The sequence below is a fragment of the Eucyclogobius newberryi genome, unplaced genomic scaffold (genome assembly GCF_026437365.1).
Source record: "Eucyclogobius newberryi isolate DKJ021-1_F unplaced genomic scaffold, fEucNew1.0.hap1 SCAF_15, whole genome shotgun sequence".
Taxonomy (NCBI): Eukaryota; Metazoa; Chordata; class Actinopteri; order Gobiiformes; family Gobiidae; genus Eucyclogobius; species Eucyclogobius newberryi.
Window position 1 is genome coordinate 22,101,451 of NW_027315779.1, and position 22,945 is coordinate 22,124,395.

The 22,945-nt window shown below is 44.6% G+C and overlaps 3 protein-coding genes across 3 annotated transcripts; 1 reads left to right on the plus strand and 2 right to left on the minus strand.

The window, feature by feature from the left end:
* Positions 1-1,111: 1,111 nt before the first annotated feature.
* micu2 (mitochondrial calcium uptake 2) lies at positions 1,112-5,340 on the plus strand. The gene is made up of 12 exons (XM_072446757.1): positions 1,112-1,346; positions 1,561-1,684; positions 2,187-2,218; positions 2,299-2,374; positions 2,445-2,492; positions 3,190-3,272; positions 3,970-4,023; positions 4,107-4,201; positions 4,288-4,459; positions 4,536-4,644; positions 4,726-4,883; positions 4,956-5,340. Exons 1-12 carry the CDS (start codon positions 1,143-1,145, stop codon positions 5,055-5,057), a joined length of 1,257 nt encoding a protein of 418 aa, XP_072302858.1. The 5' UTR covers positions 1,112-1,142; the 3' UTR covers positions 5,058-5,340.
* LOC140361126 (interferon regulatory factor 2-binding protein 1-like) lies at positions 5,333-8,138 on the minus strand. Its single transcript, XM_072446756.1, has 2 exons — positions 6,128-8,138; positions 5,333-6,040 (listed from the first exon to the last, which is right to left on the minus strand). Exon 1 carries the CDS (start codon positions 7,902-7,904, stop codon positions 6,141-6,143), a length of 1,764 nt encoding a protein of 587 aa, XP_072302857.1. The 5' UTR covers positions 7,905-8,138; the 3' UTR covers positions 5,333-6,040; positions 6,128-6,140.
* Positions 8,139-9,268: 1,130 nt separating this feature from the next.
* LOC140361128 (heterogeneous nuclear ribonucleoprotein L-like) lies at positions 9,269-15,296 on the minus strand. Its single transcript, XM_072446758.1, has 14 exons — positions 15,153-15,296; positions 14,708-14,826; positions 14,120-14,357; positions 13,955-14,040; positions 13,769-13,865; positions 13,613-13,685; positions 11,134-11,169; positions 10,822-10,890; positions 10,492-10,742; positions 10,290-10,411; positions 10,004-10,205; positions 9,871-9,925; positions 9,705-9,800; positions 9,269-9,623 (listed from the first exon to the last, which is right to left on the minus strand). The coding sequence occupies exons 1-14, from the start codon at positions 15,276-15,278 to the stop codon at positions 9,565-9,567; spliced, it is 1,629 nt and encodes a 542-aa protein (XP_072302859.1). The 5' UTR covers positions 15,279-15,296; the 3' UTR covers positions 9,269-9,564.
* Between the last annotated feature and the right edge of the window lie 7,649 nt (positions 15,297-22,945).

Consider the following 22,945-nt stretch of genomic DNA (forward strand, 5'->3'; position numbering starts at 1 on the left):
CGTCTCCAAGTCAAGTCACTGACATTCAAGTCCAACCCATAGTCCATTTTTATCATTTTATTAAATCGAGTCATCAAAATTGGAACTAAAGTCTGACTCAAGTACTAAGTCAGGACTTGTAAATCTGAGGGGTGCCCCAGGGCCACCCCAGTGTTTGGTGATGCTGTGACAAGGGTGTTGCACATGTGCGGTTACAGTCACTGTGACATCATGGGTTCATGTCCAACCCTTGACATTTGCTGACTGTTTATATCCCATATTTCCCCCTTTCCAGCTACAACTGTCCTGTCAAATAAAGCTTATGTGCAAAGAAGGGGGAAAAACAAAAAAGAAAATGATCTTTTTAGGCCTACATTTTGCTCAATACGTGTCAAATAACAATCCTTTGATAAAAATGCATTATAAAGGTTTAGCAAATACTTTTTGAAGTATATATTCTAGTCTTGATTTAGAGGAGCCTGTTTTACTTTGCTGATACTAGACAAATAAACAGCCACGCAGTTTGTGCAGAACAATGAACAGTGACAGAACAATGACCTGATCATTCTTCTCCCATGTGTCCCACTGCACTCTTTAAAAGGTGAAAGTTATGATAATCAGAACATCAAATCTTACTGAGAGTATTTTGATACAAATTGACATAAATTACCAAAATTACCCAAAGCAGCTGAGACACCCCAAAAGTGCACCAGATTACTAGAAATGTGTTTTGTAATATTCAAATATGTTTGGGGGAGGACCGACCCCTGTTTGAAAGTCCTGGAGGCGCCACATCTGCTGGTCCAAACCCTCTGTCAGGTATTAAGTTATATTATGTTATATTATGTCTGTTCATCGGCTGAAGAGATGGAAATCTTCAGAGCAAAATAAACATTATTTTATTTTGGATTGTTTCGAAAAAAATAAAAAGGGTCCTCGGTCGGTCTTTAACCCCTACAATAAAACCTCTTGTTTATGTTATAGTTGTAGAGGAATGATATACAAGTTATAAGCCAAAATGCCATTTAGCGCATAAAGAAAAAAATAAAAAGTCTGAGTTCCATGTTCGCGCAGTTCCATGTTCGCAGTTCCATGTTCACAGTTCGGTGTTTCCTTGCGGAAGTGTTGCAGTGGCGCTAGCGCGAGGAGCTAGCTGCGTGACGATGGCCGGCTGGGGAAGGGTCGCTCCTCTTTTGAGGCTCTTGCGCGCTCCTCGGAGCATTAAAGTGTTGGGGTTGCGCCGCGTTGTTGGCCCCGGTGTTTTGGGCTCTTTGGTCGGGGCGGGGGTCGTTTGTTATTACCAAAACATGGAAATCAACCGGACGCTGCCCTGCAAAGTTTACGCAAAGGAAGAGGAGGACAGAAAAGTAGGCTAAGAATCCTGCAAAAGTCAAACTGCTGTTGATTGTCGTGTAATGATAGTTGTTTATTACTAAAGTGACTTTAGGATCATCATCATCATCATCATCATTATTATTTTTATTATCTCGTAGTTGCGGGGTAAAGCAGTGGCCCCGCCGCAGCTGTCACTGATAAATATGGAAAAGAATGTTTTCACATTTGCTTGAATGTGTGTTTGAGGCGAGCGCCCCGCTGTCCGCCCGGAGGATCCGCTTCAGCCAGTTTGCCTCAGTGATGTTCCAGGACGAGCCCTACATGACTCCCAGAGACTTCCTGTTCTCTGTCATGCTGGAGAATGTAGACAGTAAGTGGCCCCTGGCCCCGGGGAGTAGGGCCCCTGGCCCCTGAGTAGAACAACTGCCCTGCAACCACATGGAATGAAAAGGCTGTTAAGAAGAAGATGGACAAATAGGAAATAGCTTTACGTTTTGTGATTTCCAGCCTAATAGATTACAAGTTTTAATTATACGTTAACGACAACAACTATTTCAAAATAATTGAGGCGATAACACATTACAAAGTGCAGTATATTGAATTCATGTTTTTAATTAAATGATAAAAAAATGAAACCACTTTATCCCACTGACACAATAGAAGGAAAACCCAACTAAATATGTTTTTTTCAAATGCAATAAATAAATAAATAGCAGAATGGAAAAATGTAGTGGTAGTAAAACCCTTGCTGTTTTAGTTCTCTATTGGCTTTCTCTGGATACTCAAATGTGAGGGAAAGTGAAGGTTGTCAGAAGAAACATCCTTCCCTTCTTGTTGTTTTTAACCAGTGACTTCTATGTTATGCTTTGCAGGAAAGCTACAGAAGAGAGATTTATCACAACATGTATGTGATTTGCATTATACTTATGTAGTTATACAAACCATTACACTTAACTATTATTTCATTTGTGTTGAATTCTGCAGGAGGTAAATCAAATGTTGACAGCAGCCTCAAAAGCCAGCGCAGGGGATTCTTGGTTCCGAAACCTGGGAGACAATGGTAAGTTCTGTGCCTTTTTATTTTGAAATGGTGAGAATAGACTTGGATCTAAACTAAAATGTGCTTTCAGGTCTGATATCCTACACTGAGTATCTCTTTCTTTTGACAATCCTGACAAGTACGTTATACTTTTTATTACAAATGGTGCACTATATTACTGACTCTATATCTATATATCTGATGTGGGATCTGCTTCCTCTTTGTTTGCATGAATGTTCCTCAGTATGGCATTAAAACTACCGCTACTCAATCTAGCATTTATTTCTTGGCCTGCTGGTGCCACTGCTTGTCTCCTTGGAGATGCACAACCCGCCAAATGATTGGACAAACCGTCTCATTTAATGTTTTTTTTTCTTCATGTCTCCTTCTCTACAAAAAAAGTGGTTTATATTTTAGATTAATATTTCTCAAATTAGCCATGCATTGCTCTGTTGACCGTGCTGCTAACCCTTGACCTTTTCTCAATGAGCTTCATGGTGAAGTCACCTGAAATGGTTTTCATTTAATTGATGCGCTTTGTCAGCCTGTGTTCATTAGTGGAATGCTAAGAGTGTTAGCAAAACAGAGGGTGATTTTGAGTTATTTCAAACATTCTTGTATAGTACAGTCCATGTATGTTCACTCAAAGTTTTGATAGCTTCATTGAGAATCCAAAAAGTAAATTAAAAAGTGTGTCCCAACTTCAATTTAATACCATACTGGAACATTCCATTCATAGCACAACCAGATTCTGCATTGGAAAGTTTTTTTGCATAATTACTCATGTATTCATTTAACTTTCATTTCCTGGGTTCAATAATCTGTGCTGTTTTCAGAGCCTCGCACTGGATTTCACATTGCTTTCAAAATGCTGGATGTGGATGGCAATGAACAGGTGGATAAAAAGGAATTTCTAAAGGTGAGAATCAAACCTTTCATTTCATAATAAAAATATATATATATATATATATATATATATATATTACACTTAAAAGTCCTTAATCTACAATTGTTGCCACTCTTAATGCTGCCCAAGTCCAGATGCTACACAGTAGTGTCTTGACTCTTGTGACTTCATTCCCAGTGGAAGGTGAGGTACAAGTGCCTGTTCTGTGTTTGCGTCCGTCTGTTTCTCCTCTTCATATTTGAGGGTCTGCTCCAGTCAGATCGATGTCAAGAGCAAACCTGTTTGCATAGATATCAATGAAATTTCCCCATGTGTGGACAATAAAGGATTATCTTATCTTATCTTAGATCCGGTCAAGGCATGTTCTGTTTCATCCCTGCTGACCGCCAGAGGGCGCTACTGAATGACTCCCTCTGGCAGTCATCCGGGACTCCTAGAACTGTAGTTCCATTCCTAATGTTTCAGTTCCATTCGCCACATGTTGGCACCTGTTTAGATGCTACATGTTTTGACTTGGTGCACAACTCAAAAACACACTCTGTGTAATAAGTAGAGATGCATGAGTGTCATTATAAATATGTTGTTTCATGTCATTGAGTTTGAAGTCTGATATTCTAGTTATTTTTACTATGCTATTGGGTAAATCCAATCTGACCAAATGTGAATTAATTTTGATGATAAAACTTAAATATATATTTTTTTGCTATAGCTCAAGAAAATAATATCGAAAAGTAAAGGGTCACGGGCCAAGCACAACATTGAGGTAAGCACATTTCTCCTTCATTAACGTTATAAAATGATTGTATTAAGTTGATATTCTTTTAATAAATTTGTGTCTTCTCCCAGAGCACTGTAGAGGAAGACGTTGTAAACACCACTCTTCAGGCATACTTTTTTGGGCAGAAAGGAGAAAACAAGTTGCAGTATCAGGAGTTCCGTAGGTACTGTAAAAAGAAAACTTAAAAAAAAAAAAAAAAACTATTGCTTATTGTCATCGGGAGATAAATGATATGTTTGGTGACGCTAGATTCATGGAGGACCTCCAGGCTGAAGTCCAGGAGATGGAATTCCTGCGTTTTTCCAAAGGGATGGACACCATGCGCCGGGAAGACTTTGCTGAGTGGCTGTTGCACTATACTAATGAGGAAGACAATGAAATCTACTGGCAGAACATGAGGAAGAAGATCCCTGCTGGACAAGTAAGCCTCTTCACCTTCTGTCAGCTGATCAGTAAAGTAGTTTGTGACTTAAGGATCTCTTTGTGTTGTCTTTTAGAGTATCACTTTTCAAGAATTCAGAGCCTTCTGTCTCTTCACAAACAATCTGGAAGATTTTGCTGTGTCTATGAAAATGGTCATAGGAGCAAATCGTCCTGTTGGGATGGGTAAGATGATTATTTTAATGATGGTTACTGATGGTTAAATGTGTACTAATATCAAGGCAATTTTCAAACTTTTGAATGCAGCTCAGTTCAAGCGGGCAGTCCGAATCGCCACAGGACATAATCTGTCCGAAAATGTACTGGACACTGTCTTTAAACTTTTTGACATGGACGGAGACAACTGTTTGAGCCACAAAGAGTTCATCGGTGTCATGACCGACAGAGTACTGCGTGGTCTGAAGGTAAAACCGCTCACTCAGAGGACATTATTCTGACTTGCATTTTTTTGACCAAACCTCTTGATGTTTCCTCAGGTCCAGCATCAGACTGGCATCTCTGGTTATTGGAAATGTGTGAAACGAGAGACTCTGAATGGTGCAAAGGAGGCTCTTGCCAATGGCGGGTGTCCCATTTAGAGCCTGTTTGATAATACTCGTCACTGCCTGTGCAGTGGAACACAAAGCATGTGAAATGTGAGCACTAGTTAAGAACCACTTTATCCTAATGTTTACACCAATTCTGTGGTAATCTTATTACTTGGTTTGATATAAAGTATGGACTAAGTCTGTTTTTTTAACTACTATATATTTCAAATCCGTCAACTGTAGTCTGCACACATTTACAGAATTGTCTTCTGAATGCACTGTATGTATCACGCTGTTTATAACGAGGAATAACAAGTAAAACCACCTATACCTATTTATCTTTTATTATAGAGCTGTCCAAATACGATTACGAGTGTGGATTAGCCATTTGAAGTTACCATACACAATTCAAAAAGTAATAAGACAAAGCAAGCTTACATTTGTGATGAACAAATTAGTGACAAATGTTAAGGCTGACCGTAAATACAAGATACACAGCTACAATACAGAAATTACATTGAGCATGAAGCCATCTTTGGTCTTCTCAAAACTAATACATATAAATTTGTACTGTATCAAAAATAGAAATTACAGAGCCATATTGAAAGTAAATTCACATTTTGATATATAGACAATGGTTTATAGCTCACACTGTGACGTTTAACCTCATGGTTTGCCACATTTGACATTCATGTATTTTTTTTAATGAAGTGTATTCTGTCAAGCCAACTTGAATATTGGTGTGATCGGTCAGTACAGGACAATATGCAAAAGTATATAATGGTAACAAAAAGAAGAGATTGTCATTCATAAAAGAAGCATGTGCTTTGATCCTGGGTGTTAGAAATGACCAGCCTCTGTAACTCCTGATGGAGCAGTTTTGATGAGTAACATTCAGCCACAATTCACCAGGTGAGCTCTGCCCTCGAGTGAGTGGATGATCAGTCTGTTCCTGTAGCTGTTCTCCTGGATAGAGGCCCACATCACAAAGCAGATCGCTGACATTATGGGAAGTGCTTTCAGTTTGTGCTCCACTGCAAAAAGAGACATATTTAGGGAATTTGCAAGTAGCCAAGCATTGACATACCTTGTATCATAGTGTAAATATACATTGTTCTTACCAAAGACCACATGTCAAGGGTCACTCTCCTTCTTGACAGTCACATCTGCGTCAGCTGCCAGGATGGTGGAGATCTCTCCTTGCATGAATGCCCAAGGCACATTAGAGCCCACCAGAGGACAGCGTTCTCCACTGGGGCAGTACACCTCGCTCCCCTGGCCTTGGCTCCGGATAAATCCTCGTGTACATGGGAAACAGAACTTGTGGTGTGGCACAGAGGGACACTGGACAAAGTGAGTGTCCTCCAGGCGCTCTCGACACAGGGTGCAGCAGAGCAGAGCTGGCTGAGCTCCGGTGCTTGACTCGCCGGCTGTAGTGTTACTGGATGCTCCGGAGGCTGATCCCTGACCCATTGCGGCCTGGGACACAGATGTGGAGGCAGTGGAAGGGCTGCTGCTGGGGGGGCGGCCCACTGAGGAGGTATGCCCGGCTGACATGCTGGGACTGTCCCGAGCCAGCTGACTGGAACTCAGGCTGTCCGCTACTCCCATGAGAGCTGAGATGGGCGATGGCTGGCTGTGAAGGCGAGGGGGGCCATCAGCGGGATGGGTCTCCATGCCAGGATACCCTCCCCTGGGCCAAGCCTCTCTGCTTAAGTGCTCTGATCTGCCTTCACTCTCACCATTCTCTGAACCCGGAGAGGCTTTGCGACGCCGACTGGTACTTTTAGATGATAAAGGCCGTCCTGTGGCTACCATGGAAAGAACTGGGTCTGGCTGAGGCAAAACTTCAGGAATAGGGGGCTCTTTGAAAAGACGAACACCATCGTTTAGTAGCTCTGACAAGCCGCGCCAGTCCCCACTGCTGTGTCTCTTCTCATACTCTACATAACGCAGCCCAGAGTTCACCGCTTTGCCAGCGTCTTTTGCTGAATCACGGAACATCTGCCTTACCAAGTCTGGCACCCCAGAAAAGACCATGCCAGAGCCACAGGGGTACTCCACAAAGACTTTGAGCTCAAACTCGGGTGTGGATGTAGAATCAAAGCCCAAGACCTTGCCTATTAGAATGTGGTCTTTCCTAAAGCGCACACTGAATGGGACACAACTGTTGAGGGCTACAAGTACATCCCGCACTGCTTTGGGACGAGTCGGCCAGCCTTCCACGCGATTTCGAGCAATCTCATTGAGTTCAGCCATAACCTCATTGTTCCTCCAAACGGCAGGGTCTATGCCCATAGCAGAGGTGCTGGATCCAACCCCCAGGGGCACAGGCTGCCTCCTGGCACCATCTCCCATCATAGGACCTGCAGACAGAGTTATAGGACCGGTCCCTACTCTAGAACCTGACAAAGGGGCTAAAAGACCATGAGGAGCTGCAACCAGGCCCTGGGCTATAAGGGCATGAGCAGGTAGTGCCCCGTGTAGGCTCTGCATTGTCCCAACAATGGCCCGCCGAGTATTAGGACTCTGACGGCTCCCTTCTGACAAGGCCACGTCTTCTGCTCTGTGGAGGCCGTTGGGGAGACGTGAGGATGTCCCGTACTCAGCCCTCCCCCTGTCTGTACGGTCCCCATGCTGCCTACCCACCTCGATGGGTCCGGCAGAGCTGGGTTTGCTCTGCTGAGGACCGGGAGACCTGCCGTCCAAAACGCCATGTGTGCTTTTTAACTGGCGGGCCGTCTCGATGAGCAGCTCTATCCTGTCCGCTCCGTCATAGTTCACACAGCCCCTGCACACGGCCTCGCTAAACTCCCACAGCATGGCCCATGGCATCTTGGGCAGGTCGCAGAGATAGCACCACTGCCGTCTAGAGGAAGACTGCGAGGCGGAGGACATGTTGTTTACAGGGCCGCGACTAAACTTTCTTCAGAGGCCTTAGCGCTAGTCTACTTTTAACAACAATTCTCTGCTATGTAGCCCCTACTTACCACATGCTGCAATGTTTATGGTAAGAAATCTAACGAGATGAGCCAAAATACACGTGTGTTGACAACGGCATTGAAAAGTTAGCGATGTCTTCTTATTTGGTTTGTTCGTGTCAGTCTGTGTAGAAGGAAGTAAAATGTTATAAGACACCGGAAACACCTACGCCAATCGGGTCACGCGCGGCATTGTGGGATTTGTAGTTTAGGAGCGTTGAGCAGAATACAAAATATTAAACACACGCGTAATTAGTATGGCATACGATATAGGCCTGTGGATATAAAACTTAGAGCGTTTTGGACTCAAATACAATTTACAATACCAGAAAACCAGAGTATTTTTCCTCCTTCCTGGCAATCATCAAAATCACACACTCAAATAAGGTTCCGTCTAATCCATGGCCATGTGCATTGCCTGGTATTTCGCTTTCCAAAGATTTTAATTATTTTAGTTTTACCTTTCCAGAATTTATTTGAGGGTGCTGTTTGCTGCCTGGCTCAGTGCTCTTCAACTTTCCTGAGGGCCACATTTCTCGGGGGCCGAATAGGACGTGTCAGCGCGAATATGAACATTTGGGTTGATACAACATATCAACACTGACGCGTTTCAATTGTGGTAAATCTACTGCGGTGTTAGATTTGATCAGGTAGATAGTTATTAACCTTGGGCAAGAGTAGATACCAACCAGGTCTGAACCAAGACTACCCAGAATCAAACAAGATCTAAAGCAGAATTAAATGACTAAGCCAGCATCAAACCAGGTTTGAACTAGTACCAACTCCAAATTAAAACAAGAAAACAAGTGACATTTAAAAATATATATACACATTTAGGAGATGGCTCCTGGGCCTTACGTTCAATAGCCCTGGTCTATGGGCTTGGTGTAGGTGCGCCCTCTACCGGTGGTTTGAAGCTGTAGATGGAGGATATAGGAAATACAAGGTGTGAAAACATTTATTTTATCCATAATTCAAAAGTAACACTTTTCTGTCTGTTCTACTTATGACAAAAATCAATTCATATTTGTGAATTAAACACGACTAGATACAACTTAAATTTGTACTATTGGAGGGGGGGAAAAAACAAGAACTTAAGCCATAAATATTAAGACAATATGGCGTACAGCATTAATATCTGTGAAACTATGGGGTACCCAACTTTTCAAACCCCTCATAATTAGTCAATTATATTTCCACCCAAGAAAGTGTATTGTAAAAGCAGAACTTTTATTCATTATTAAACACTTTGTCTTTTAAAACTAAAAAAAACAAAACACGCAGTCACTAGGACACTTTGGACAATTTGTGCTAGGAGTTGATTGTTCAGGAATATCCTCCCTGCTTCACTTTTGGGTCTGAAAAAGCTGATCTAAAGACAGAAATTGGGTACCCCAGCTTGAAGTTAAATAACAATTTTGCTGATCGGCTGTAAAAACTTAAATTGTAATTAATAAACGTTATAAAACTTGTGGAAACACATTAAAACAGTTCTTATTAAACTTTGATAGACTGCTGTGTGGGAACACTACACAAAAATCAAATACAGTATAATAGAGGAGTTAGGAGAGTATTCTTTAGTTGGCATGATGTGTGGTTGAGAAGCAGAGCTTCAGTGTATAGGGGTATGGTCCACCTAAAATAATACAAAATATATAAATGACAAATGCAGCATGTATAGCAAGAGAAAATGTAGTTTTGGTTCAGGGTGGCTTACTCGAATTCTTCATTAGATGATGGTTCAGCAAAGCAAGGGCTTCCATGGCATCATTGATTGATTCCCACTCAAGCAAACCAGATGAACTCCGCTCACCTATTTTGCAATGTCAAAGTTTTAGAAATACAATATGTATTTTTAGAATAACACTAACCCATCAACTTACTTTTACCAGAAAAAACTTTGACACTTGGATTTTTGACCCCTAGCTCCTCACAAATCTGTCAGGAAAAAAGTGTGATACTATTAGACAAAAGATAATTTGTATGCAATAAAATTAGAAGAGTATTTTAATTTACCTGGGTGAAGAACTCCTCAGTAATATCTGGTGCTGCATTAAAAAAGTGCAGTACATTGCTGGGATGCTGGATGCGGTTTTTAGCTGCCTGCTCTGGAGAAGTAAAGCGATTGTTGCGAGAGCCGTGGAAATCTTTGAAGCTACTGGTGTTGTCATCCAACTGATAGCACTGGCCCGGCACAATCGCCTGCTGCTTTGAGACACTATAAAATGGTGGAAAGACAGCAATTAATATTCGTTTTTTCAGTGTGTATGCGTGTATATCGCACATGTTGTTCAGTTTTTACCAAACATTGAGCTTCTGTCCAAACAGAAAAGTGTTGTTGAGATGAGTGATGGCTCTATCCACCGCATAGCAGTCTCCCATCTCTACCATTGCTGCTCCAGGCTTACTCTTCATGAATTTGACCTTCAATGTAGAATCAATAGGAAACATTTGATTTGGGGTCGAGTGCAGGGGCTCAACCACATGTGTTTAATCCAACTCACCCGTTCTACATTGCCATAGAGACAGAAGATGTTAAAAACTTTGTCAGCATTGACTTTAGCTGATTCAAGGCCGTAAACCATGAGAACTGGTGATTCAGCATGGGGTCCGTACTCTGGGGGTGGGGGTCCATACCCTGGACCATAGCGCTGAGTTCCACGGCCCCGGCCTCCAATGCCCGCGCCCATACGGTGTGGAGGAGGGGGCCCGTAGTTGTCGTCACTGTAGCCATGATAACCTCCTTGAGGGCCTCCTGACAAGAAACTTGAATGTATAACTCACTTTCACACAAATGCTCGCTCCATCTATTCTAACTTCTAAGGATGACATACCATAGTCCGGTGGGTGGTCTCCCAGAAGCGCTGGCTGCCTCTGGCGTTTGTTAGGGTTAGAATTGGGATCTAAAACAGCAAAAACATTGCCAATCAAACTGTATATGTCCATTTACTTAGAGGGTCAAAACATTTACAGTAAAAGAGAAGGGACACGTTTTTGATTGGCATGCAACTCAAGCAGGATTTGAGACATCTGCACTCTTCCAGTTACATAATGGAGATTTATACACCAGAGGTCAACCTTAATTGCCACTTTACTTTTTAATATTAAATCTTATTTATGTGCCATCTTTGTACAATAACACACACCTTGTGAATTGTTCCAATTGCCTTCACCATCAGCATCTGTGCAAAAACCAAAACAAACTTGCCAAAACTATTCAACTACACACAGCACTTTGCATTACAGACATGTTACTGACACACGGATGTTTTATTGAAATACATTCTGTACTAGATTTATCAAGCTTCTACATTGGAGTACGTTTAAACAGAATACAATTCACTGTAGAATAAAAACAAAAATAAAAACAAAAAACACTTTGGTAATACATTTGGTAACCTCAGTCTATGAAACTAGCCTACACAGAGCTCCAGAACAGATTAGACGACAACATTTGACGACCCAATCATTTAGAAGGCAACTTTTGGATGTGGCTGTGCAGTTTTGTGTCATTTCAGAAATACTTACAGCACCACACATGAAGTACGAGACACAGTGGGCAGGTAGGGGGCAGTCTTCTGCAAGGATGCCATCTGCCAACCTTTTTACTGGATCTTCAAATCAATCTCTCGCTTCAAATTTGTCTCCTTTTCATGCTGTATCACCACCACGAGATAGCAAAGTCTGACCACAAGTTCATACTTGCTTTTCACTTTCTTCTTGTGGTTTTCAAAGTTTCCATCTTACCATGCTCTGACCACTTAGCAGGACATTTGCACCGTTTAGAGAGTGGGCTGTCTGTCCACAGAAACACTGAGCCAAACCTGCATCACACGGGAGGCGTTAAGGCATCACTATGGGCCAGTGTAAAAAAGGGAAAAATGAAACAAGAACAACACAGGGAAAGCACAGAGAGGAGGGAGATGGAGAAAGGGGACAGTAAAAACAGAAAAGCAGAGTCCATAAAAGAGGGGAGCTTTGGGGAACATATCTGATGTGTTTTTGAGTCTGTGCTGTATGCTTGGCTCGTGTCTCTTCATTTGCCCCCATGTGGATGTTTCTTCTTTGTGTAACAATGGACTCTCATGGACGTAGTGCTTTGATATCTAGAGTGAAAAAGGCGTCTAGTGCACAAGAGTAAGACATCTGGAATATCTGCATGTAGATGGATGTGCAGTCGCGGCAGCTCCACTCTATACATGTAGAGTTTTCATGTTGTGTTCGGCACTGGAGGCAGGAGGCGAGCTGTATTTGAGCACGTATGTGTCCACGTCTGTTGCCTGGTCAACAGTGTGTTTGAAATGTCCTTTGTTGCTTCCTGTGGTTGTGTTAAGGCAGTCACTTCCCAAAGGCTAGGAGGCATGGTCACAATGACCACACAACTGACTCCCGCCCCATCATCAATGTGTTGTGATTCCTCAGGCTCTCTGCTGATAGAGGTGGTGGAAGGTGGCTTTAGCGTAAAGAGTTTGCTCTATGCTGTATATGGAAGTATTTTGTCTCTGAAATGACAGCTATTGTCCATCAAGAGTAAATGATTTTCCTTGTCACATGCTGGAGTGATGATGCACTTGGAATACCCAGGTACTGAGTTGAGGATGTGTTCCAGTGTCTGCTGCCCCACTGTGTCCGATGTTTGACGAGATTTGGGTTTGTTGTAGCTGTAGGTGCAGTGGTGCTGTAGAACGCGGTGGTTGTCTTTGACAGCATGTGTCTGCCTGCAGGTTGAAGTAAGTCTGTATAGGTTTCGCAAAGTGAGGACACAAGGAGTACCAGCGGTTTCTAAGGCAGCCATGTTTAACAGAAAGAATTACAAAAGCGCATACGGGATGAGTGTTAAACAAGTCATATTCATAACATAATTGTCCTTGACCTTTTTTCATTTATTATATATATATATATATATATATATATATATATATATATATATATATATATATATATATATATATATATATATATATATATATATATATCTCTTGATGTAAAGTAGACAAAGTAGATGTTGACTTGCCAAGTATGTTTTGGGCCGTCTGACCCTCCTGAAAAAGGTGCAATGTCTTAACAGTCTAAATCTCCACCATGTTTGGAAAAAAAGCCAGGCATGTGTTCGTTTACAGTAACAGGGGCTGTGAGGTTGCTTGGCCGTGACATGCTCTATTGGGACCGTGAACCTACATGTACTAGATTGATGACATTCATCATGTCTTTGTTAAATTATTCTTTTGTTTGTTTCTGAGGAAGGTGCCAGATACTCACCAAAACATATCAAAAGTAAAACAACCTACTTTGTCTTTATAAACAAAACAAACAAAAGAACTACATGTAATATATAAGTGCGTTAAAAAGGTTAGGTTGTTTTTACATGCATTGCCGGTAGTTTGATACTTGGATTGGCTGCACATAACTTAAAAAAAGGTGGCTCCTCCTGCCCTTACTTTGAGCATGAAGACTGTGATAATAGGAATATTGCCTCTGACGTCAAACAACTGCTACAAGAGCAGTGTAATAATACATCTGTTATCAATGGCAATACCCCGTGAAGCAGTGAGCCCTACATCCCGTATAGTTTCATGAGAGAAGGAGAAGAAATGGGTAGGCTCTACTGGGGAGGCTGCGCATTACCTTGGCCGCTCAGATTGGGGTTGGTATAATCCCAAGTGTCCTGGTCATTCTTGAAGACATTAAGGCGTGTTGGCTGTAGACAACAGCATTTTCAAGGTTAGGATAGTAACGCTACAGGCATCTTGTAATTTCATGTCATAATTTACTTCTAAATACCTTAGCATATTCAATCTTCAGAGTGCAACATCCAGAATAGATATCTGCCCCATTGAGAGACGCTTTAGCCCTCTGAGCACTTTGAACAGAGTCAAATGTGGAAGTTTTGTTAAGGTCATAACGAATTTAGGAACTTAACTATGCGTCTATACTTTTGAGTGGCAAAACAAGTAATAAAAAGGATATTCCACCATGGCCTGCACCCCATTCTTCCTAAAGATGACAATCCTTTGGACAGGACCGCAGTTGTTACATATGGTGTATAGCACATCCTGTGGAAGACATTTTCACATTAGAACCAGGTCAAAAACAGAGGGACTTAAGTTCCACCAAAATACAGTAGTGACGTACCGTGGTGATTGGATAGATGGGGTTTATGATGGTGAGCAGCAGCACATTGTTGACACTGCGAGTATCATCAGAGTCCCCTGGACGGGAGATCTTTTGGCTGGTGGAATAGTTGATGAATGCAGGGTGACCAGCTATGTACACCTGGTTCTCTGCAGCATATGTAACCGCATTACAGGAGCCATTCATGTCCTCGAATTCCACCAAAGCCTGGCGCTTTTTGGGCATCATAACCGCAAAACTAAAAAGATGGCAGATTATCAGCATGTATGCACTACACTCAGTTTACAAACATTCAGAGCAGACATTGGGGCAGTTAGCGCCACACTGGGCTGTTCTAATGCCCCTTTCGTTCCTTTAGCAGACTTATCACGAGAGAAGAGAGTTATTATTAACTGAAAGTACCATATCCATAGAAAACTATAATACTGATGATTTGGGCAGTTAGCTTCTGTCGGAGGAAGTACTGCCGCTAGAACCAATATGGCGGCAGAGGGCAAAACCGATCGCGTGAGAAAGATAGCAGGGTTAAGTTTTTCACGTTGTGCAGCGAACATTAAAGCTGGAGCATTTGTGTTGCTGTAGCTTTACCTGACGGTGCCGTACTCCTGTAGGGCCTCCACCAGGTCTGCCTCCAACACACCGTCCACGAGACCCCTGATGTGCACCACCGCGGAGGGCAGTGGTTTGTGCGGATCATCGTAGCCTTCCTGAAGACAATCCATTTTTGAATATTTATTAAACGTTGAAGACGTATTCCCACTATTGACTTGCCCTCCATAAAACACAAACGCACTAAAATTAAAACAGCATAAACAATCTAATCTATTGATCAGTACGAGGATTCAATAGCAAGTCATGCGTTCAACACTTAGCGTTAGCTACTACAATGCTGTATGCTAAGCTAGCTCAACAATTAGCGCCAGGCAGATGATGTGTTTCCACGACTAAACATGTCTGAATCAGTGTAGGTGCGTTTTCAAACGGACAGAAGACACAAACACGGTTCAGTTCATAAACACGATGGGCATCTCACCGTAGTCATCCCTCCTTCGTCAGTTTTCTGTCTTTTGGTTGCCCTGCCTCCTTCCCCGTACTGTCGGCCTGGAGCGGCAGCCATGTTGTTGTCCTGTGCTCCGCTCGGCTCTTGTGCTGCGTTCATGGCACTTTGGGAGATTTCACTTTGCACCAATATCTTATAAGAAGAAAGTCAGGTGACTGCGCGACAACCACGACCACATGGTTTTCAGCTCACACACACTGACGGAGACATTTTACTTTACAGATGAGTCAGGGATGAATAAACAGAAAACACAAACACTCGTCTGTGCTTAGGGTCTGCAAACGTCTCCGTTTGAAAACATTAGCTCTTATTATATTCTCATGGGCTTTAACTATGGAAAATGGCACAAAGTTCAAAACGCAAAAAGGGAAATTAATAGTATTAATACCACAATAAATGTTAACCAAACGGACGTTTTATGTGACATTTTTATGTCACAAATGTATTCTTCAGTTTAGTCAGTGTCAGTTTGGATATTCAAAGTGACGTGAGCAGTTCACATCTTCTATTGTGTTTTATGGCGGTTGGTATCCAAGTGTTACATTACCACCAGACTTTATTCTTTAGACTTTATTCTTTAGACTTTATTCTTCAGTTCAAAGCCCACAAGAGTTCCAATCACGACACTCGGCTGTCGACTGAGGAGGAATAAAGTCTGGCGGTAATGCAACACTTGGATGCCAACCGCCATAAAACAACAACAACAACAACAACAAGAGATCCTCTTCCTCCTCCTTCGGCACTCCACCGTGGCCGGCATCCAAGTGCCACACCACCACCACCACCACCACCACAGCAGTGCAACACACCCAACTCTATAAACGTTCACCCAACCCTGTGTTATATAAGTAGGCAACTACAGCCAACTACCGCCTTACACAGTCCCCGTGACTGGAATGTAAGAATATTCAGCCGATTGAATTCCTGCCTTTTATTCTGAAACCATAAGGCCAACCCGGTTGTTTCTCTTTCATGAGCTACACAGTGAATCAGCACGTGCTCGACAGTCTCTGGCTCCTAACAGTGATTACTCCCTACTCAGTGACCAATTGAGTCCAATATGGCCCATCCTCATGCGATCAAAGGCTCTTTCCTCCCCTGCGTTCCTGCCCATGGATCTGCATGGACCAACACTACTTTGTGTTTGATAGAGATTCTGTCCAGTATTGCAACAACTCCAAAATCCCTGCCAAAGTTTATACACATGACTCTTAATAATAGGTTTGATTTCAGATTTGCTTAACATCAATTGATGGCCGCCTAAGGGAGCTTTTAGCCAGCGAATCAGCCACTTCGTTACCATTCACCAACACGTGTGCAGGAACCCAAATGAAGGAAACCCTCACATCCTTCCTGGACAGAGAGAGTTTCTGACAGAAGATGCTATATAAAATATCCTGTCTGCAATCCGACTTCCCAGATTTACTGCTTTGCCATGCAGAAAGGCTGTCAGGGGCCACCACAACGCCGCAACACTGTAAAGTAGACTCAGCCCATTCCAACACTAACCGTATCGCTATGAGTACAGAGGTGAGGACAGAAAGGCAATCTGTTAACCCATTCTTGACTGCCACTTCCAGGTCAGGCACAAAATAAGCAGCGATAGTACGCCCACTTTCAGGGTCCCTAGACCCATCGGTATAAATAAATACCTCATCTGAATGCTTATCAATGAGCTCTTGAACAATGAACTGCGGTGCCCTCCCAGTGCCTCCTTTAAGTTTGCGATGCAAGCTAATATCACAGGACTTCCAAGGAGCTATAGCAGACAAAGCCACCGAAGGGCTCACACTTAGATCACTAACCCCAGCAAGTCGCACTTTTGCATTTCCTACCTGCAGCTAAAACCCAAATTGTCAGCCTCATTCTGTCCTCCATCTTCTCTGAGAATTTCCCTTACTGGGTGCATGTATGTATGTATGTATGATCTTGCACATTCACCCAGTAAGCCAACTGAAGTCTTAACCTCTCGAGCTGTAATGGCAATTCTCTCAATTCAACCTGCATTGCAGAGACAGGGGAGGTCCTAAAAGTCCTACAACAGATACGCAAGGCCTGGGCTTGCTCCACATCAAGCTTCTTTAAGTTAGCCTCAGCTGCAGAAATGTAGGCAATACAGCCATAATCAATAGTTGCCCTCGTGATAGCCCAATAAATGACTAAGGAGCGACTTTCTGCTAGCCCCCCAGTCCTGGCCGGATAGACAACAAAGCAGATTATTCACCTTTTTGCATTTATCACTGCACCTTATCAATGTGCTATCGCCAACTTAGCCTCCCAAGAATCTCACTTCACTGACCTGTTTAAGTATTTGCCCACTTCGCACTGCGTGTTTTATCTTCTTCTTCTTCTTTGGTGTTTTATGTTGTTATTTTAGCTGGCCTTCTCCCCTGCAGTTTGTTGTTGTTGTTGTTGTTGTTGTTGTTGTTTTATGGCGGTTGGCATCCGAGTGTTGCATTACCGCCAGACTTTATTCCTCAGACGTTTCGTAGTCCTCAGACTCTGTCGTAGTCCGTAAAAGTACACCTTCCATTGCTTTGGTGTTACAAAGCCCATGAGGTCATGATATGTCTTTGTGACTAGAATAGTTGTTGTTGTTTCAGAAACGTCTGAGGAATAAAGTCTGGCGGTAATGCAACACTCGGATGCCATAAAGTCTGGCGGTAATCAACAACAACAACAGATGCAACACTTGGATGCCAACCGCCATTATTGTACAAAACTGTGAGGAGAGACCTTGCTCAACACCCGGTCTGGAGAGACGGGAGATGGCGGAGGAGAGTGGATCGGGGATGGAAGACGTTCTGGACGGCGTGGAGGAGCAGCCTTTTCTGCCTGCACGTGCCCGGAAACGTAAAAAGTCCCTTAGCTCGTCCGAGGGTTCTGGGAATGAGCAGCAGGATGAGGCTGAAGCTATTGATGTCCGGGGTGAGAGCAGAGACTGTAAGGTGATCATAAAGCTTGCACAGGATAGTGCATCCTTTAAGGAGTGGAATTCAGTGGCATTGTCAAAGAGCCTAACTGTAGCTGTGGGAGTGATCAAGAGTGCGAGTGTCCTTAGAGATGGCTCGCTGCTGGTCGTGTGCAAGGACGCGGCTCAGCAACGGAAGGCGATTGGAACTAAACGTCTGGGTGGAAAGGACATTCTTGTGTCTAATGCTGAAAGAAACACGGTCAGAGGAGTTATCGTAGGTGTCCCTACGGCGACGTCTGTGGATGAAGTTAAGGAGAATTTGACTGGAGTTACGGTGGTGGACGCTAGGCGGTTGAAGGTGACCCGGTTTGGGGTAAGATGTGACAGCTTGTCGGTAATGGTAACACTTGAAGGGAGGTGCCTGCCTAGTAAGGTGTTCATTGGGTACATGTGCTATAGCGTCAGGCCATATGTTCCGCCGCCCCTGCGTTGCTTTAAGTGCCAGCGCTTTGGGCATATTGCAGCGGTCTGTAGAGGGAGGCAAAGGTGTGGTAAATGTGCAGGAGATCATGAGTATGGGAAGTGTGACGTGGGTGCAAAACTGAAGTGCTGTAACTGTGGGGAAGAACATAGCTCTGCCTACGGGGGATGCAGGTTTAGCAAAAGAGCTGCTGAGGTGCAGAAAATAAAGGTCTCTCAAGGTATATCCTATGCAGATGCAGTCAAGAAAGTTTCAAGTAACGAGTTTAGAGTAAATACTGAGAGAGGAGCCAGTGCTGCTCCCAGCCAGGGCGAAATGAGAAAGGCCAGCGTGGCTCCCAAGAAGTGTGAAGGTTTCAAGAGTGGAGGTCCCAAGTGTGCAGGTTCCAGAATTAATGAGAATACCCTGGTTGTGGATAGAGAGGATTTTGTACTCTTTATGGTGGATGTTGTAAACTGTGCTGCTCAGACTCAAAGCAGAACTGAAAGGATCAGGATCATTGCTAAAGCTGGAGGGAGATTCCTTGGAACAAAGGAGCTTGATTGGGCAGATATAGAAAACAGGCTAAAGGCGCTAAATGGGAGTCGGAGTGATGGGGGTCTGCTTGTGGGGAGTCAGAGTGATCAGAGTGACTAGATGGGGGTGGGGGTGGTCTCCTGTCCTCGCCCAGTCTCGTAGACGCACGGCTACCAAGCGGCGACATCAGTGGACATATTAAAGCCTATAGAATGAAGCCTGAAGAATAAAGCTGTACGGTGGAAGCACCGAACGTCAAAGAAGGAGAGGAAGATGAAGAAGAGTCTCCCTGGAATAAAGCCGGTTGTTGTTGTTGTTGTTGTTGTTGTTGTTGTTGTTGTTGTTGTTTTATGGCGGTTGGCATCCGAGTGTTGCATTACCGCCAGACTTTAGTGTTACATTACCACTTCTGTGTCTTCAAAGCCTTATTTTTTAGACTTTATTCTTTAGACTTTATTCTCTATTCTTTAGACTTCATTCTTCTGTTCAAAGCCCTCAAATTCCAAGCACATGAGATCCTCTTCTTCTTCCTCCTCCCCATCTTCTCCCTCTGCTTCTTTGGTGTTTTGTCTTCTCCACTTCATCTCGCCCTTCTTCTTCTTCTTCTTCTTCTTCTTCTTCTTCTTCTTCTTCTTCTTCTTCTTCTTCTTCTTCTTCTTCTTCTTCTTCTTCTTCTTCTTCTTCTTCTTCTTCTTCTTCTTCTTCTTCTTCTTCTTCTTCTTCTTCTTCTTGCAGATGTCGGGGATGTGAGTTCAGAGTGTAAGGTGTTCATAAAGCTCGCGCAGGATAATGCGTCCTTTAAGGGGTGGGATTCGATGGCGTTGACAAGGAGCCTGACTGTAGCTGTGGGAGTGGTCAAGCATGCGAGTGTCCTTAGGGATGGCTCGCTGCTGGTTGTGTGCAAGGACGTGGCTCAGCAAAGGAAGGCGATTGAAGCTAAGTGTCTGGGTGGGAAGGACATTCTTGTGTCTGATGCTGTAAGAGGCACGGTCAGGGGAGTTATAGTAGGCGTCCCTACGACGACATCTGTGGATGACATAAAGGAGAATTTGACTGGAGCTAAGGTGGTGGATGCTAGGCGGTTGAAGATGACCCGGGATGGGGTAAGGTGTGACAGCCTGTCGATAATGATTAGATTTGAAGGTGGGATCCTGCCTCGAGTGGTGTGCGTTGGGTACATGCGCTATGGCGTACGCCCATATGTTCTGCCGCCCCTGCGTTGCTTCAAGTGCCAGCGCTTTGGGCATATTGCAGCGGTCTGTAGAGGGAAGCAGAAGTGTGGTAAATGTGCAGGAGACCACGAGTATGGGAAGTGTGACGACGGAGCAAAACTCAAGTGCTGTAACTGTGGGGGAGAGCATAGCTCTGCCTACGGGGGATGCGTGTTCAGCAAGAGGGCTGCGGAGGTGCAAAAAGTTAGAGCCTCTCAAGGCATATCCTACGCGGATGCGGTCAAGAAGGTGTCTGGTAGTCAGGTGACGGTGGATGCAGTGGGGGCTGCCAGTGCTGCTGGTGTCCTAGGCGACAGGGGAGGGGGCAGCGTTGCCCGCAGCCAGGGGGAGGTCCCCACTGGGATGCCCGTGAGTGTGGCTTCCACGGGCAGAGGCCCTGTGGGTGCGGAGGATGTACTGGTTGTGAAGAGGAAAGATTTCTTCCTCTTTATAGTGGAAGTGATTAACTGTACTGGGCAAACCAAGAAGAGATCCGAAAAGACTAAGATCATCGCTAAGGCTGCAGGGAAGTACTTTGGAGCTGGGGGCCCCGAGTGGACGGAGATAGAGGATGCGCTGCGGGAGGGCGCCCTGCCCCATTCTGGCAGTGGGAGTGGGGGGGCTCCCGATGCGCCGTCAGGTTCCGGGGGCTCATAATGGCGGTGGTTGTCTTGCAATGGAATGCGCGTAGTCTTCGTGCTAATGGCCAGGAATTTAAGCATTTTGTCTCTACCTTGTTGAACAAGCCTCACGTTATGTGCGTGCAGGAGACTTGGTTACGACCTAGGTGGGGTTTTGGGATACAAGGGTATGTGTGTGTTAGGAATGATAGGGAGCAGGGTAGAGGCGGAGGTGTGGCTGTGTTTGTCCGAGATGACCTAAATTACGTTGTTGTCAGTGTGAGTAAAGCGCCGGAGGCCCTGGCGGTGAGGGTCTGGCTGGGTGGTGAAGCTGTTACTGTGGTTAACCTTTATAATCCGTGTGGTGAGTTAACGCTAGAGTCCTTACATAGTATCGGTAAGGATGTTCGGGGAAAGGCCGTGTGGTGTGGGGATTTTAATGCGCATAGCGCTTTGTGGGGCGGTAGTGGTACCGATAGGTTTGGGCAGGTGGTAGAGGGTTTTATCAATCAAAGGGAGTTGGTTTGTCTGAATGATGGGGGTGGGACCCGCTATGATATGGGGACCGGTGCGGAAAGTGCAATAGATCTTACACTTGTGTCCAAGGAGTTAGCTGGTGTTTGTAGTTGGGAGGTTCTTGGTAATCTTTCTTTTGGTAGCGATCACTATCTAGTCCGCACCGTGATTGGCTTTGGGAGCTGTGTGGTCAGGGGGACGAGGATCCAGAGGTGGCAGTTGGCAAGGGCGAACTGGGGGGCTTTCCTGAGGAAAGCTGATGATGGTTCTAGGGTTCTGCAGGAAGGAGGATTGACTCAGGTGGATGATCTCAATAGTGCAATTGTCTCGCTCATCACGCAGTCAGCGGTAGGCACGATTCCTAAGAGTGGTGGTAGTGGACATAGGAAGCGGGTGCCGTGGTGGACTGAAGCATGTGGTCATGCTGTTAGGGCGAGAAATGCGGCGTTTCGCCGGCTAAGGGTTGCCCACACTGAGGGTGCCCTCATTGACTACAAGAGGGCCCGCGCTGTTGTGCGGAAAACTGTGAGAACGGCCAAGAGTGCCTATTGGAGGCGGTATTGTTCCAAAATTGGGAGAGAAACGCGTCTCGGGGATGTTTGGGGGATGATTAAGCGGATGCATGGGGTTGAGCGCCGTCGTGGGACCCCGGTCCTAATACTGAATGGTGTTGAAGCAGTCAGCGACGTTGACAAAGCTGAACTGTTGGCCAGCACCTTTGTGTCGGTGCACAGCTCTGACAATCTCTCACCTGCGGAAAGGCACTACAGGGAGAGTACTTTGGCCCAGAATTCTGAGCTGATTGGGCACCAGCCTTCGACTCAAGATGACCTTGACCTTCCGTTTAGTTTGTTTGAGCTAAGGAGAGCACTTTCTAAGGCGAAACAGACAGCCCCGGGTAAAGATGAGGTGTGCTATGACATGCTCTCTCATTTGACTGATGACACGCTTGGGCTAGTCCTGGGTCTTTTCAACCGTGTTTGGGATTCAGGTTGTGTTCCATCTGCGTGGAAACAGTCTACGGTGGTGCCGGTTCTGAAGCCGGGTAGGCCAGCGTCTGACCCTTCAAGTTATAGGCCGATTGCCTTGACGTCGCAGCTCGGGAAAACGATGGAGCGCATGGTTACCGAGCGGTTGGATTACTTCTTGGAGAGTCAGGGTTTGCTTCCCGCGCACCAGAGTGGTTTCCGTAGGGGCAGGAACACCATGGATTCCGTGTTGTGTTTGGAATCTGATATCCAGCTGGCCAGGGCTCAGAAAGAAAAGGTTATTGCGGTGCTCTTTGATGTGGAGAAGGCGTACGATATGGTTTGGAAGGATGGGCTCCTCATTAAGCTGCGGAAGTGTGGTGTGAAGGGTAAACTGTTTAACTGGGTCCGGAGCTTTCTGTCTGGCCGGCGTATCCAAACCAGAGTGGGCGCTGCTTACTCTGGGGTCTATGGGGTGGAGAATGGGATCCCGCAGGGGAGTGTGTGTAGCCCTATCTTGTTCAATGTTATGATTAAGGA

What these genes read in the sequence shown, in the direction of transcription:
- micu2 (XM_072446757.1), top strand. Translation starts at nt 1,143, where the DNA reads ATGGCCGGCTGGGGAAGGGTCGCTCCTCTTTTGAGGCTCTTGCGCGCT. An exon ending in GGGCCAAGCACAACATTGAG is followed by an intron (nt 4,024 to 4,106) that starts GTAAGCACATTT and finishes GTCTTCTCCCAG; the next exon opens with AGCACTGTAGAGGAAGACGT. An exon ending in CAGTATCAGGAGTTCCGTAG is followed by an intron (nt 4,202 to 4,287) that starts GTACTGTAAAAA and finishes TGGTGACGCTAG; the next exon opens with ATTCATGGAGGACCTCCAGG.
- LOC140361128 (XM_072446758.1), bottom strand. Translation starts at nt 15,278, where the DNA reads ATGAACGCAGCACAAGAGCCGAGCGGAGCACAGGACAACAACATGGCT. An exon ending in ACGAAGGAGGGATGACTACG is followed by an intron (nt 14,827 to 15,152) that starts GTGAGATGCCCA and finishes GATTGTCTTCAG; the next exon opens with GAAGGCTACGATGATCCGCA. An exon ending in TCTATGGCAATGTAGAACGG is followed by an intron (nt 10,412 to 10,491) that starts GTGAGTTGGATT and finishes TCTACATTGAAG; the next exon opens with GTCAAATTCATGAAGAGTAA.
- LOC140361126 (XM_072446756.1), bottom strand. Translation starts at nt 7,904, where the DNA reads ATGTCCTCCGCCTCGCAGTCTTCCTCTAGACGGCAGTGGTGCTATCTC.